This window comes from Metopolophium dirhodum, chromosome 2 (assembly GCF_019925205.1).
Source record: "Metopolophium dirhodum isolate CAU chromosome 2, ASM1992520v1, whole genome shotgun sequence".
In the NCBI taxonomy this organism is placed as follows: Eukaryota; Metazoa; Arthropoda; class Insecta; order Hemiptera; family Aphididae; genus Metopolophium; species Metopolophium dirhodum.
In genome coordinates, this window is record NC_083561.1 from 7624823 (window position 1) to 7639106 (window position 14284).

At 30.5% G+C, this 14284-nt stretch overlaps 1 protein-coding gene across 2 annotated transcripts; it reads right to left on the reverse strand.

The window, feature by feature from the left end:
- Positions 1-1253: 1253 nt before the first annotated feature.
- On the reverse strand, positions 1254-11040 carry LOC132939037 (uncharacterized). Of its 2 annotated transcripts, none has more exons than XM_061006033.1 (19): positions 10618-11040; positions 9296-9684; positions 8987-9183; positions 8686-8915; positions 8394-8620; positions 7233-8332; positions 6932-7132; positions 6625-6854; positions 6224-6555; positions 5978-6152; positions 5672-5899; positions 4381-5132; positions 4226-4325; positions 3640-4157; positions 2495-2696; positions 2313-2428; positions 2122-2244; positions 1687-1861; positions 1254-1568 (listed from the first exon to the last, which is right to left on the reverse strand). In XM_061006033.1, exons 2-19 carry the CDS (start codon positions 9656-9658, stop codon positions 1453-1455), a joined length of 5385 nt encoding a protein of 1794 aa, XP_060862016.1. In that variant the 5' UTR covers positions 9659-9684; positions 10618-11040; the 3' UTR covers positions 1254-1452. The 2 variants fall into 2 exon arrangements, with proteins under 2 accessions (XP_060862016.1, XP_060862017.1); XM_061006034.1 differs by lacking the exon at positions 10618-11040 and adding an exon at positions 10429-10581.
- Between the last annotated feature and the right edge of the window lie 3244 nt (positions 11041-14284).

Here is a 14284-nt window from a genome sequence, read left to right on the forward strand (position 1 = left end):
TATTTAGAGCAGCGTTTTTCAAACTTTTTATCGTAGAACCCCTACTTTTTTTTGGATTTTTAGCTTTTTATATTTAGCTTTCAACAATAAGTTATTACAGCTCAACAATTAGAACCCCTACTTTGATTCAATAGTTTTAATGGGACATTTTATGTAGGGATTATTTGCAAATAAAAAATTATAATAATGTGTATAGTATAGGTACACTATTCCGTATTAAATTCAAAAAATATTTTAAATAACAGACAATAAAGGGACTACTAAATTTTAATTTTAAGATGACGCCACACCCGCATATTGTGTTTTCTCCGTCTTACAAACCCGAAACATACTAAATTTACGCTTAGAAATTCAAGTTTTATGCCGTTATCTTAAAAATCGACCTATTACAAAACTTGACGGTAAGAATATTATCTGTGTTTTGTTGGAAGATTTTTTACGATAGTAGATCAGTTTTTAAATGAGTTATGAGCTTTTTTAATTTACATTTATTATACATGCTATAACTTACTTAAAATCTGAATTATCGTATGTTACACTTTTGTAAGACGGAGAAAACACAATATGTGGGTATGGCGTCCTCTTAATGGGATGAGTGAAATTGCTTTTTATTATTACAAATATTCTTAAAATTGGGCTTTATTGATGAAAGTTGTATTATCATATTAGGGTCGGCATCAAGTCTGTTACGGTAAGGCAGTAGGTACTAGGTACTATAAGTTTAAAATCAATATATTAAGAGGTTGTAACACAAGCATTTGTGTTCTCCATCTTACAAGTGCGTAACATAGAAACAAGGTACACTCTGCAGATCACGTCCAGCATTGTTAGTTTAAAAATTAGGTGAATAGAACATTATTTATAGTTGTATGTGGGTTTTTACAACTGTTCAATTTTTTAACAAGTTTTGCATATTTAATTTATAATATAGCGTAAATTAAAAATGCTCTATAGACTATAACTTACTTAGAAACTGAATTATCGTAAAAAATTTCTAGTCTTTGCCGGCCATAGTTTTTGACCCAGTTACCCAACTGAGACAATTTCAAATTTGGTTGGAAGGGAAGTTTGTCTATTTAAGAACGTGCCATGAGGCATTTTATACCTGTTTTTTTTCGATTTTGTATGGAGTATCATTAGAAATTACTTCCAGGAACCAACAATTAATAAACGTTTAAAACTTATCCAGCTACTCAATTTTTAGATGAAAATAATTCTATTAACAAGTTCTATTTATGTAATTTGACAACAAATCCTTTAATTTAAGTTTATTGAAGCAAACAAATATAAAACAAAAAGTAGGTAACAATCAGACTACATACACAAAGTAAACATTTAAATCATATTTAAACCTTATTATGGCTTATAATAAATCATGTCATTATAATATATTGTATAACAAATGTATATAAATAAAAAAATAATTAATAAGGAACTGTTATCCCACAAAGGTTAAGTATTTGATTCAGTAGGCCCTTGGCTGCAAGTGTCTTGATTAGACTGTTGATGAATGAACACAGGTCTCACACTGTCAGAATTTAATATTCGAGCAAACATTTGTGATCGTCCTGTAACATATTTTTTATTCAAGTCAAATTTATGCAGAGATAGGTAACTAAGGTCTGTTTCATATGGACGCATATAATACGTATCCTAGTAAAACAGGCATAATGCAAAACTATAAACCTTTAATATTGTGTTGTGATAATGGTATAACTTTTAATCCTTGAAAAGATTTCAAAGAACTAGCAGGCACAAGTATTTGTTGAGAACCTTGCTGCACCACAGTGTAAGTGTTGGCGGTAGAACTAACTACTGCTGATGATGTTGATATACCCGTTAGAGCCGATGAAATTTGTGCCTATGAAAATTATTTAAATTTAATAATATTTATATGATGTTAAGGTTTCAATGGCTCCTAATATAATTCCAATAGATCATGTGTCATAATGATAATACTAAAACTAAAACTATCAACTTAACGACCCTAGTGCTAGAAAAACTAAAAAATTCACCTATGTAACTCAAATTTTTAAATAAAAAACATATCCACCATTAATGGACTTCACTGAGAAATAGTTTTTATCATAAAACTAAATACTTTTCAAAAAATAAACTTACTTTATTAGTGACTAATAAAGGTTTTCCGCCAATTTGAGACTGAACCACACGTACAGTTTGTGGTTGATTGGTATCACCAGATTTTAAACGATCATTTATAGTTGAAATCCGAGTAGGTGTTTTCTATGAAAATATACATATACATTAGAATACATAAATATTACAGTTTAAAGAAATTTCTAATTAATTACCTGTCCAATATTTGGTTGATTTGATGGCATAAGTTTCGGTTGAGCAACAGTTACCACTGTATAGTGTGGTTGACCACTTTTAGAAGTTTGTACTCCAGAAATTCGTAATGGAGTACCTAAATATCAAATAGAATATAAAATAAATAACATGATAAATTAGTATACATTTTGGATTAACTAACCAGGAACGCCAGATAATTTTCTATTTGCAAGAACTGAATCAACAGGTAATTGTGCTCTTTGATTGGACATAAACTGGCCAACAAGGGGCTTAGTAATTTTTCGTTGTACATTTTGAGCGGCTTGTTTTGCTTGTACTAACAAATTAGCAGTTTTTGCTGGATTTTGTTGAATTTTTGTTCCACGAATTGATGTCAATATTGGCTAGATTAAAAGAAATTAAAACAATTATTAAAAATTTAGTAGGTACCTACCACATATTTAAAAATACATTTTATATACTTGGTCTAATTCTCTGATGAAAAACATTAAATAATCAATCAATTTTATTCATAATTTTATAAAATCAACGTAGACAAAAAATTAACCTAAACTTAAGTTAGTTGATTTCAACTTATCACATACATTGTTCAGAAAAAAATTGAAACTATACCTACTTAAAGAATAAAAAAAATAGTAAAACTGGGTCTTCATGTGATGATTGTTCACATTCATATTACTATTGATTATAAATACTGTAGATTGCTCACTAGCCGGTTTTTCGGTGGCACAAAATATTTACTCCTGGTAGATGGCAAGGCGATGTGACTACTAGCGATTACAACGTTGCCAGACATTAATAAACCAGGTGGCCGTGATATTGGGTGCGGACTTGTGGTTAGTAATGTAGGGTAACGTTGTAATCGCTAGTAGTCACGTCACCTCACCTTCTACCGGGAGTAAATATTTTGTGACACCGAAAAACCAGCCAGTGAGCAATCTATGGTATTTATAATCAATGATATTATGTATTGTATAGAAATAATAAATTTAAATCATTAATAAATTATTACGTACAAAAATTATGTTATGCAGGAAGAAGTCGAGATATTTTTGATGACAAAACAAAATATGTGCTTGCTTATTATTTTTACCATGTTTTTATTTTATACTAATGAGGGAATTAAGATAAGACTCCATAGAAATAATATGGAAATTTTCAACCAATCGATAGAGGTAACTAAAAAAAACCCACCATCATTAGAGTTTGGACACAGGATCAAAAACTAAATCATAATTTTACAAAAAATTGTATAAGAAAATATTATGAATTGCATGTTTTAAGATATAAATGAAAAATATAAAGACAAATAAAAATACAACAAACCTTAAGTGCAATAGATTTCTGATCATTTCCTTGTTGCTTAACCATGACAACCTGAGCCTGTTGCCCTGTCTGTTGTTGTGGCCTCAACATCAATAACTGTTGTAATTGCTGCTGTGTTATCTGTTGTGTCTCTTGTTGTTGGACATTTCTTGGACCCTGTTTTAAGAATATAACTTGAGGCTGTTCAGCATCTCCTCCTTCTGTCTTGTCATCCCCATCAGTCTTTCTGATAATGACTTGCTGTTTGTTTTGTTGCTGAATTTGTTTATGCTGCAAGAGTTGCAGTTGCATTTGTTGTTGTTTCTGCAATTTTTGTTGGTGCTGAAGTTGAATAAAATGTTGAACAGTTTGTGGTTTTACAGTATCAGTTTGGTTAACAACAGTTGAATTTTGTTCAGAACTAGAAATTGAATGATCAGATCGTTTTTGTTTTAAAACTAATATCTGGCGTTGATGTTCTTTGATTTGAGCTGGTTTGGTAATATTAAGATGATGATCATGTTGATAATTTGTAAGGCCTAAGATGAAAAAAATTATATAGAATATATTACGTGTATTTAAATGACAAATGACAAATATAATGTACCAGAAGATTGTCCAATAGAAACTGGTTGAGCAATTTGAACATGTTTTGTTTTCTTCCTAGGGCCAATTGTTATAAGATCTCCAGATGATATCACTTGTTTCTAAAAACACATTTCAACTTAAAAATAATGATAAATAAAAATAAACATTACATACATTTGAGGAAATATTGTTAACAACCATTGTATTGTTATTGATAAATGCTTGATTGTTGCTGTTCATAGTTTGGGAAATGTTAATCATTTGTCCACTATTGGATACAGTTTGACTGTTAACTACTTTTAGGCTGTTACCAGCCTTTGACTGACTTAAAATGTTACCAGCAATTGATTGACTATTTATATTACTGGCTATTGATTGGCAGTTGAAACTATTAGCAATTGACTGACTATTACTACTAATTATTGATTGGCTAGTAATATTGCTAGAAAATGATTGATTAGGAATATTACTAGAAGTAATAATTGAGCTATTACTAGCTGTAACTGTTGAAATATGGCTTGAAACAGGCATAGAAAATATTTGGGAAGAGACAATACTATTTTGATCAATTAGTGTTGGACGTTCTATGTTTAGCTCAACTGCATTATCAGTCATTTGCATGGTCTGTGCAGGTACTTTTCGATTTTTAGTAACCCGAGGTGTTTTTATTGTTTGTTTTGAATGCTCTATACTATTCATTTCTTGAGTGACACGCATATCAGACAACACAGGTGATGTGCTTGAACTTGGCATAGAATCTGAAGTTGAACTTGTAGGTAAATCTAACATTGATAAAGATTCTAAAAGAACATTGGATGTTAATTTTTTATTTGGTGTACGTTTAGGTTCTAGTGTCTTTTTTTGTGCTTTATTTCTTCGCCAACATTTCATCTTCACTGCACCTTGTTGTTCTAAATGTAAACGTTCTGAAACATAATACAAACATATTATAGTAGAAACAAATTAAGCATAATAATTTTGATTTTGTAACCATATCTTCTACTTCAAATATAATAGAACACATCAAAATCTTGATAAATTCTAATCAGAAATATTTTTTTATTTATTACTTTTATTTTCATTTTGTAACTTTATTTTATGAAAATAATAAGCACTAAAATTATATATATTAGTGCCATTGTTTTAATATAATAAAAAATAAAAAGGCATATATAAATTGCTTTTATCATTTAATTTAATTTTTGGTTTGAAGATGCAAAGAAACAAAATGTTAATGATCTTAATTAAAAGAAAATAATGCATATTGCATGGCTCAAATATACTAGGTTATTGCAATAGTACCCTCGCTATATAATTTTATCACATTATGGAATTAAAATGGCAGGGTAAGGAAGCAACCTATATTTAAGCCATGTACCTTTCACTGCTATTTTATTTTGTTTGATAACATACACCCATGTGCAATAACCTTGTATATTTAAGCCATAGTTTATAGTGTACATACCAAATTCTTCTAATTTTCGCCCTCTATGTAAGTAAATCCATATTTTACGTTTTGGATCATATTTAACACAAGGATCATGTTCATAATGCAATCTATCTAAAGCCCCGCTTACAGCATTATGTAATTCAGTAAGATTTGCTTCCATCAAGTATTGTGAATCTCTAAGTAAGGTACAAATGTCACTTCGAGTTCCCATTCCATTCGGTAATCTAGCTGTCGCATCACGTACTGAAATGCCATAACATTATGTATTAATTCTTATTTTTATTTTTTACATGAGCATAAATAATAACAATAATAGTTTACCTAATACCAATATTGATATGAAATGAGGTCTATTTTCGATCAATAAGGAATGACCACGAGCTGCTTTGTGAATATTAGATGAATTATAAATACCACGTACAGGACCCACAACCGACTCATAACCATGCATTTGATAAATAAAAGAACGATGTGGTTTCAAAAATCGTTGCATTTCCTTGTTTGTAATAAGAATGAAATATTAATCAAAACATTTTTGTTTTAAATTAATTATATATTTTAACTTACTTGAGCCTGAAAAATTATACGTTCTTCCATACTGGAAGGAGTCACTATCCATGTGTCTAATAATGGTAAAGGTAAAGGAATTGTTGTATCAGTTTCAGACATTTCAATTGTTGAAATAATATCTGTGGTAGATGGTATTGGTACATTGTTAATACCAACTACATCGTCTTTGATACTTTTCAATTTTGAACTAATGTTATTCAAATTATGTAACCAGCATTTGCATAAATCTCCAAGCCGAGTGTCTGAATCTCTACCAGCACCAATCCATTGATAAATATCTAAATTAGGCTTATATTCAATATAAGGAACAAAATCTTCGGGTTGCCACTCTAAAGAAAATGGTATATTAAATAATTAATTATAAAATTTGTTTTTTAAGGAAATAATAACAAATTTACCAGGGAAATGTCCTGCTAAGAAACCTATAGCAGATTGTAGTGATTTAGGCCAAGTCTTTAAAGTTAAACTGTGGTACCAATCTGGATTTTTTCTGTTATTAAATGTTGAATTCACCCAGTCATGAACACGCTCATTTAGTGCAGTCATATCCATACGGTAATCCCAGTTAGCACAGATTATATCCCTTATAAGTGCAAAGAAACTAGAAACTATCTTCTTTAGTTGAGGTCTAAAAATATATACATAAAAATAAATAAAATATTTTCTATACAATTTAAACATAATACACGATATATTTTAACATACGTCTTCAGATCTAAATTCTCATTACACATAGTTTTAATATCCAAAACATGAAAACCCTCTAACTCTGATAATGATCCAACATAATTAGAATCTGTTACAACTTTACTAGGAGTAGACACTGGTGATAATGATAGCTGTTTAGAACCGTAGTCACTTGGAGTTAGAGAGCGTAAACAAGAATGAATTGTCCTAGGTGGAGATCTAAATAATTCATATAATATATTAGGTATAATGTTAACTTGTGATGACATTTTAATAATTAGCTATCAAAAAATAATAACATAATATAAATAATACTTACTCTGTATTTATGGTTTGCACTGTACTAGTTAACATGTCTTCTGGATGAAACTCTCTCTGAATATAATTAGGGGGACTGAACTTAGAATCCGAAATATTATCAGATAGTTGAGGGGAAGAGAGTCTTGGTGATGGTGGTGGTGAGGGAGGCGGTGATGGAGGTGGTGATGGTGGTGGTGATGGAAGTGGTGGTGATGGAAGTGGTGGTGAAGGAATTAATGGTGAATTATACTTTTCTTCAACATCACTCATTTGCTCTAATAACATAGCTGCTGCAGCTTGACCTTCTTCTGCTTTACGTATTTCATCAGCTGTTAAGCTGATAGGTTCCATTTTAATAGGAACATTTAATGTTAATTCTTCTTCGATTTTTAAAAAATCTGTTAGAATAGGAGTACAAGGATCTAATTTGATGGCATTCAAATTAGTCTTAATTGATTCTTCTTCAGCCATATTAGATATAGAAATTGATGGTGAAGATGGTGAATGCAGAGATGGTGAAAGGAGTGTAGGTGAAACTACATTTTGTAGTATCTCTTCTTTGGTGTATGAAATACTACATGGTTCTGATAGAGCCCTGTCTTCTTGCTTCGATGAAATATCATGCAATTCATCTAGCTGCATAGTAGGTTTTATATCTAATTGCACATGAGGTTCTACATCTAACTGCACTTGAGGTTGTACATCTAAATGTTCATGAGGTTGTACATCTGACTGAACTTGAGGCCGTACATCTAACTGCACTTGAGGCCGTACATCTAACTGCACTTGAGATTGTACATCTAACTGCACTGGAGATTGTACATCTAAATGCACTTGAGGTTGTACACTTAAATGCACAGGAGTTTTTCCATCTAAATGGACAGGGAGTTGTACATCTAGCTTAACAGGAGTTTTTACATCAAACTGTACATCTAACTGCAAAGAAGATTGTATATCTAACTGAAGAGGTGGTTTGATTGACTGGGTTTGCTGTTTGACTGGTTTTGTACGCTTCAACCGAGGTCGATCACTATTTGCTGATCTCTTTTTCTCAGTACCTGATGACACTACTGGTTTAATTTGTTCTTTAATTTGATCAAATCTCATACGTTTATGTTCCTTAAATAATTACATATATTATTATTTTTGTTACTACATACATTTTACTAGAATAACATACCTCTTCCATTTTCTTTTTTTTTCTCTTATGAGATATCAACATTTCTTTATACATATCATCAGAAGGCTCAAATGGATTACTCGTCGGCAAAGCAACTTTAGATAAATCTATTCTATCAGGAAAAGCTGCTAATGTAGAAGTAATAGTTTCTAGCTCAGGTGAAAGAGAACTTTGTATAATACTTAAATTACGCCGTTGTTTTTTACCCAAACGAGCAGGTGGTCCTTCTAAATGTTTAAAAAAATGTAAAATAATTAAAAACTAATAATCAAAATGTATAAAAGCTTTTAACCTTGATAGTTGCTATCTGAACTTTCTTCAGAGACATCCCCTACTAAATGTTTAATATCAGAAAGCTCTCGGAAATATCTTCTTTTAACTTGTTGATGCACAGTAAAACTATTACTACCTCCATTATTTGTCACGGATGTAGTAGAAGAACCATTTAAAACATCAATAACCTTTTTACGCCCAGAAAGTAATTTTTTTAACATACTAAAATTATATATGCGTTGATTTTTTCTGAAATATTGATAAGAAACCATTATTATAATTAAAAATAAGTGAAAAAAAATTGTAAAAATAATTCTTACCTATACTCTCTCTTGAGTGATCGTCGTAAAAGTGATTTCATTTTGACAATATCAGGTCGAAAATGTCCATCTTTTAATTTATCATGAAAATCATCAATTGGATTAACACCAAAACGAAAACTCTGTCCACCAAATAGCATTCTTAAAGTAATTTCTTTTTCCATTAAATCATTTTCAGGAAATGTAGGGAGAAAATTCTAGAGAACCAAATTGTATTAATTTTTTAAAATTTACTATGTACCTAAGTTAAATGATGTGATTATTTTTCATTTCATAAAAAGTAAAAAAAAGCTTGTGAATACAATTTACCTTTAAATGTTGCTTTTGTTGATCACTAAGGCATACCCAAGAATTAACAGAAAATAATTGTTTAAAAACTCCTTCATCTTCACACATTCCAGTTGGCAAACTAAGCTCAGTTTTATTGGCTAACACTGTTTCTGTTTTCAGTGATATAGTTTCATCTTCATCAGCAGTGCTAGTACTTTCAGAATCTGAACCTGACTGACTGCTACCACTACTACTTGTAGCTGAAGTGCTAGTACTAGATGTAGACGACTCTGTTTCATCATCACTATCATCTTGTTCAATTTCAGGAGATGACAATTCTTCTTCTTCTGAATTTGATGTGGATTCTTGGGGCCAATGTTGATAGTCATTATAACTCGACATGGTGTGATTTCAAACCACAAATGATACTAAAACAAACATGATAATAAAATAAAATATAGATACTAGATACTTATCCAACTATATAAGCACAAAAAACCTGATAAATTTTTATTTATATGTCTAAACTGCCTTCAATTAAAGTGAAAGTGGTTAATTCAAACTTATTTTTAAAAAAAATATATTGTTTTAGTTTTTATAGAATTTTAGTACAATATAAAATAATTAAAATGTAAAAACCAAGTAAAATTGGTAAGTTTCCAATTATTCTAGAAATAAATTTTTATATTAGGTAATAATAAAATATTATAATATTATAAGAGGTAATATTTGAAAGTAAAATTAAACCAAATCTGATGTTAGACATATTATTATTATTATCTTTATTGATGGAAAAAACTTCATTTACAAAACAATATATATAAAACTGTGTAGAGACACAGATACAATAGAATTAGGTACGAATAATATAAAATTCATAATTGTACAGCCATAATTAATTATTAACTAAAATAATATCCATAGTGCTTCCTAAAGACATCAGTATATTTGTAGGTGATTATGTCTATACTATACCAACAAATAATAATAGTTTTATGTACCTAACAAAAATACCTATTGTTTGTTGATTTGTGAATAAAAACATTTTTATATACTAAATAAACTCGTAAAGAATTAGGCTGGACTAGGTAAATTTAAATCATAGGGGTGGGTTAACCTTGAATTAATACTGAATAGGTATGTATATTTTATATTTTTTTTTAAGTTTTTACCTATTTCTAATTTATCTAAGTAAATCTAGTGGACTTGTGATTGATAAAACTGTCATCGGGCAAATGGTATTTCAAAAACATTCCAAACCACAGTATATCCAGTGCAGGCATGACACATTGTAGTGAAGTCTACGCACTAAGTAATAGGCGTAATGTAGTAAGCAATTTATAGTGTAGGTAAACACATACGTCTAGATGTTATGTTCACCGGGTCCGATTAGCCTGAAGTCCAAGTAGGAGAACAACGAATTGAACTGTGGTGGTGATTCGATTTTATTTGATTCTGTCGGCGGGCCACGGATGGTCAAGTAGTCGCGATCGCGAAGTTACAAAACAAAGACAAGTGGCAACCGGTTCCGATCACACTTCTTGTTGACGGAGGTTAGATAGAGAGAGACGACGACGAACGGTCGGTAGGAACGACAGATTGGAGCCGTTGTCGTACCGTCGGCGCACTTGGTGGACTCAACTTTATTATCGTTCGTGTAGTCCGGGCCGACATAATAATAATAATGTTAGTAAATAAAAAACAATCGGAATGGGTAGGTTAGGTAAAGTTATTACAATGAGTTCCCTTTCGAACGTCATGAGATGAGCCTGACTGCCTGAGCTATCGCTGTGTATAATTGTTTACAATTTACAATTTACTAACTATCGTCAGTCGCGACCCTGATAACGTCGCCCGCCACAAAGGTTGGAAGAACAAACTCATTTGTCTTTTATTCCATGACACATGGAAGTTCGTTGGTTCATCAGCCGCACGATAATATTATCTTCTCTATACATCATGATCAGCCGTATCGCGGGCTAATTTGATATACATCACGGACTACTACTACAGTGTAGTAGTCCGTGATATACATATACAGTATATGTAACTGGATATTATACTATTTATACTGGACTACTGGAGTCCAGTAACCAATGGCTGAATGGCCCGTCAAGCTTATTGATTATTTGAAAATGTATTATTTAATTTACGAATTTGGCCCGCTATAAAAAAGGACGTAGACCCTTTTACTAGACTCACGAACTAGTAACTAATACAAGATATAACCACAGAATATACGAAATTTCATATATTCTGTGATATAACTTTAATCGTGTCGTGGTTAGAACCCACAATGTAGATATTATCCATATCGTTTTAATACCTAATGGCTAATGTACGATATCAGTTAGCGCATGGGCGTGCTCACGCGTGGTTCATGAGATTTAACCATAGACCTATAAACTAATAATTAAATTTAGGAAATTAATTTTTTTTTTTGTTATATAGATAGGTACCATTGGCGAAAATAGGGGGGGGGGGCTTGGGGGGAATTAGTAATTAGTACTAATTTGTATATTCTGGGTACTAAGCAATATGGCCTAAGCCTATTGGCTTGAGTCCCCCAATAAATTTAGTCAATTTGCGCCTATGGTAACTGGTAAGTAGTAAGTACCACGGTTATCTACTCAGGTTGGAAGACGAGATAAGAATTGTGGCCCCAAAACGGTGTTTTGATGAACTAAGCACTAGACAGTAGTCACGGGACCATATAATAATAATTATATTATATTGTTTGGAACGGGAATTTACAAAATGTAAAACTTTTTCGTCATGTAAAAATTTAAATATTAATTGTAAACAAGGTTATGGCGGAATAAAATTGTGGAAGAATTAGTGGGACAATCGCCCACTAGAAATTTTGTTTTATGCAGTTATTTATAACGGTGGTGGTGAGGTATAAAGAATATTACAAATTACAATATTATAGTACCTATTTATTTTACTATTAATTGATTTTATTTTTTTTTCTTTAGTGGCTAAATAAAGATTGAAGTTCAAAATACAAACAAAATACATTAAATTACTCAATTAGAAAATGTCAGTACCTTTATTTTAATAATTTAATTCATCTACAAAGCAATGATAATTAGTTCCCCGAAATAAAATACATAAATTAAACTATAATATTATAATTTCACCACAGTTTCTAAAATTTAATTTTCCTATTATTTATACACTGTCTTATAATAAATTTAATAAATTGTCTTCTCCTTCGATATCCCTCAATAATACAGAGACAACAAATGTAAGTGGAATTGTCGTCTTTACGTATTTGTATAATATATTAAGAGGACGTCAGCGCAATATTTATTTTCTTTCAGACCCACGAGCAACATAGCTAAAACGCTTTTACCTAAAATCGTTTTTTATGATTTTGAGTAATCTTAGAGTAAAATTACCTATACAAAAACTATAGAGAATAATATTTTTGAAGGTATGACATAATATTAGTTTAATATTATTATAGATAATATTTTTTATCATTTGACTTTGTATTCGACTATCAAATAAAAATAAAAATGTATTATTTAATTATTTAAAGATGTTAAAAATATTTTGAGAAAATATTTAGACAAATCAACGTATCATACACTCAAAAATATTATTCTGTATCGTTTTTGTAATAAGTTATTTTACTCGAAAATTATTCGAAAAAAAAAACGATTCTGCGTAAATGTGTTTTGTCTATATGTTGGGCATAAGCCAGACTGAGAAAACAAACAGTGTGCTGATACCCTCTTAATTAATAAGTATAAAAATCAGGAATTGTCACAGTGTCGTGCTCGTTGGGGGGGGGGGGGGGGATAAGGGTTATATCCTCCCCCCGTTGTCTTTTTTACCTACCTACAGAAAACCACTTATTAGTTATTACAGCTGTTAAGAGTCATTAATTTTTCTAAATTATTAATTTTAATCGTTGAGTCAACAAGCTTGAAATTTAATACGAGGCGCCTAATATATTCTTACAATGGCAGTTGTATAATATTAAAAATACAGTCACAATCTTTTTTATAAGCATTTAGTTCGAATTTTGACAAATTACGTAAAAATCACGAAAATGTGCAAATTATTTTGAGTTAGAAATTCATAAAAAATTTTATCTAACTATCTTGTAATATTGTAATATGTAAATATAAGGGGTGGGTGTACCCCCCAAAATTGGTGGGTAATCGTAATCCTAAGTATAACAATATATTGTACAAATATAAGAAAGATGACTTCCTAGTCGTAGCGTGCAGTGTGTACTGTGTGAAAACGTTAAAAATAGCCAATAACTAATTAATAATTTAATTAATAGTTTTACCATCAATAAAATAATAAATTCTAGTATTTATAATCAATAATATTGTGTAAAAACAAAAAAGTCAAAAATCTCTGATAATACAGTACATTTACTATTTTTATTTTACAAATGATAAAACAATTAGTACCTACCTATCAACTGAAATAGCGGGGGTAATGACTCCCCGGCACACATGAATGAATTTTATTTTACAACGATCTGTGCTTTTATATTTTATTTTTATTTTGTGTCTGCAATCACCTATTATGACAGTAAAAATGGTTAGCATCTTTTATCATTTTTTAGCATCTTTTCTGATAGGAAAGTGAATCTAGTTAGTACTTTCTTGGGTCAAAACTCAAAAGTAAAAAAGTTCCCAGTAAATTTCAAAAGCGTCGTGAAAAACAAAAAAAAAATTAACAAATATAAAAGTAATTTTTATACAAAACCAGTTATCGACAAATTCGATTATGTATTTCTGTTGTAATCCAAAAATGAATAACCGTAAAAACGTTACATGATGTGTTACATGTGTTTACATAATATATGAGAGCATTTCCCTTACAAGATATTTCCTACAAGATATTCAAAGTTATTAGGGCAACACTGAAAACTATACCACGGTCCTTGGAAAACGTAAACTTTAGGTTGTCTATATCGTGGGCTACATCTTATATTCATATTATAACCCCCCTGCACGACGAGCAAACAATTTTCTTTCATGAAATTGTTTTCGTAGA

What these genes read in the sequence shown, in the direction of transcription:
- LOC132939037 (XM_061006033.1), bottom strand. Translation starts at nt 9,658, where the DNA reads ATGTCGAGTTATAATGACTATCAACATTGGCCCCAAGAATCCACATCA. An exon ending in TTCAGATAGCAACTATCAAG is followed by an intron (nt 8,621 to 8,685) that starts GTTAAAAGCTTT and finishes TTAAACATTTAG; the next exon opens with AAGGACCACCTGCTCGTTTG. An exon ending in TTCTATTGGACAATCTTCTG is followed by an intron (nt 4,158 to 4,225) that starts GTACATTATATT and finishes TTTTCATCTTAG; the next exon opens with GCCTTACAAATTATCAACAT.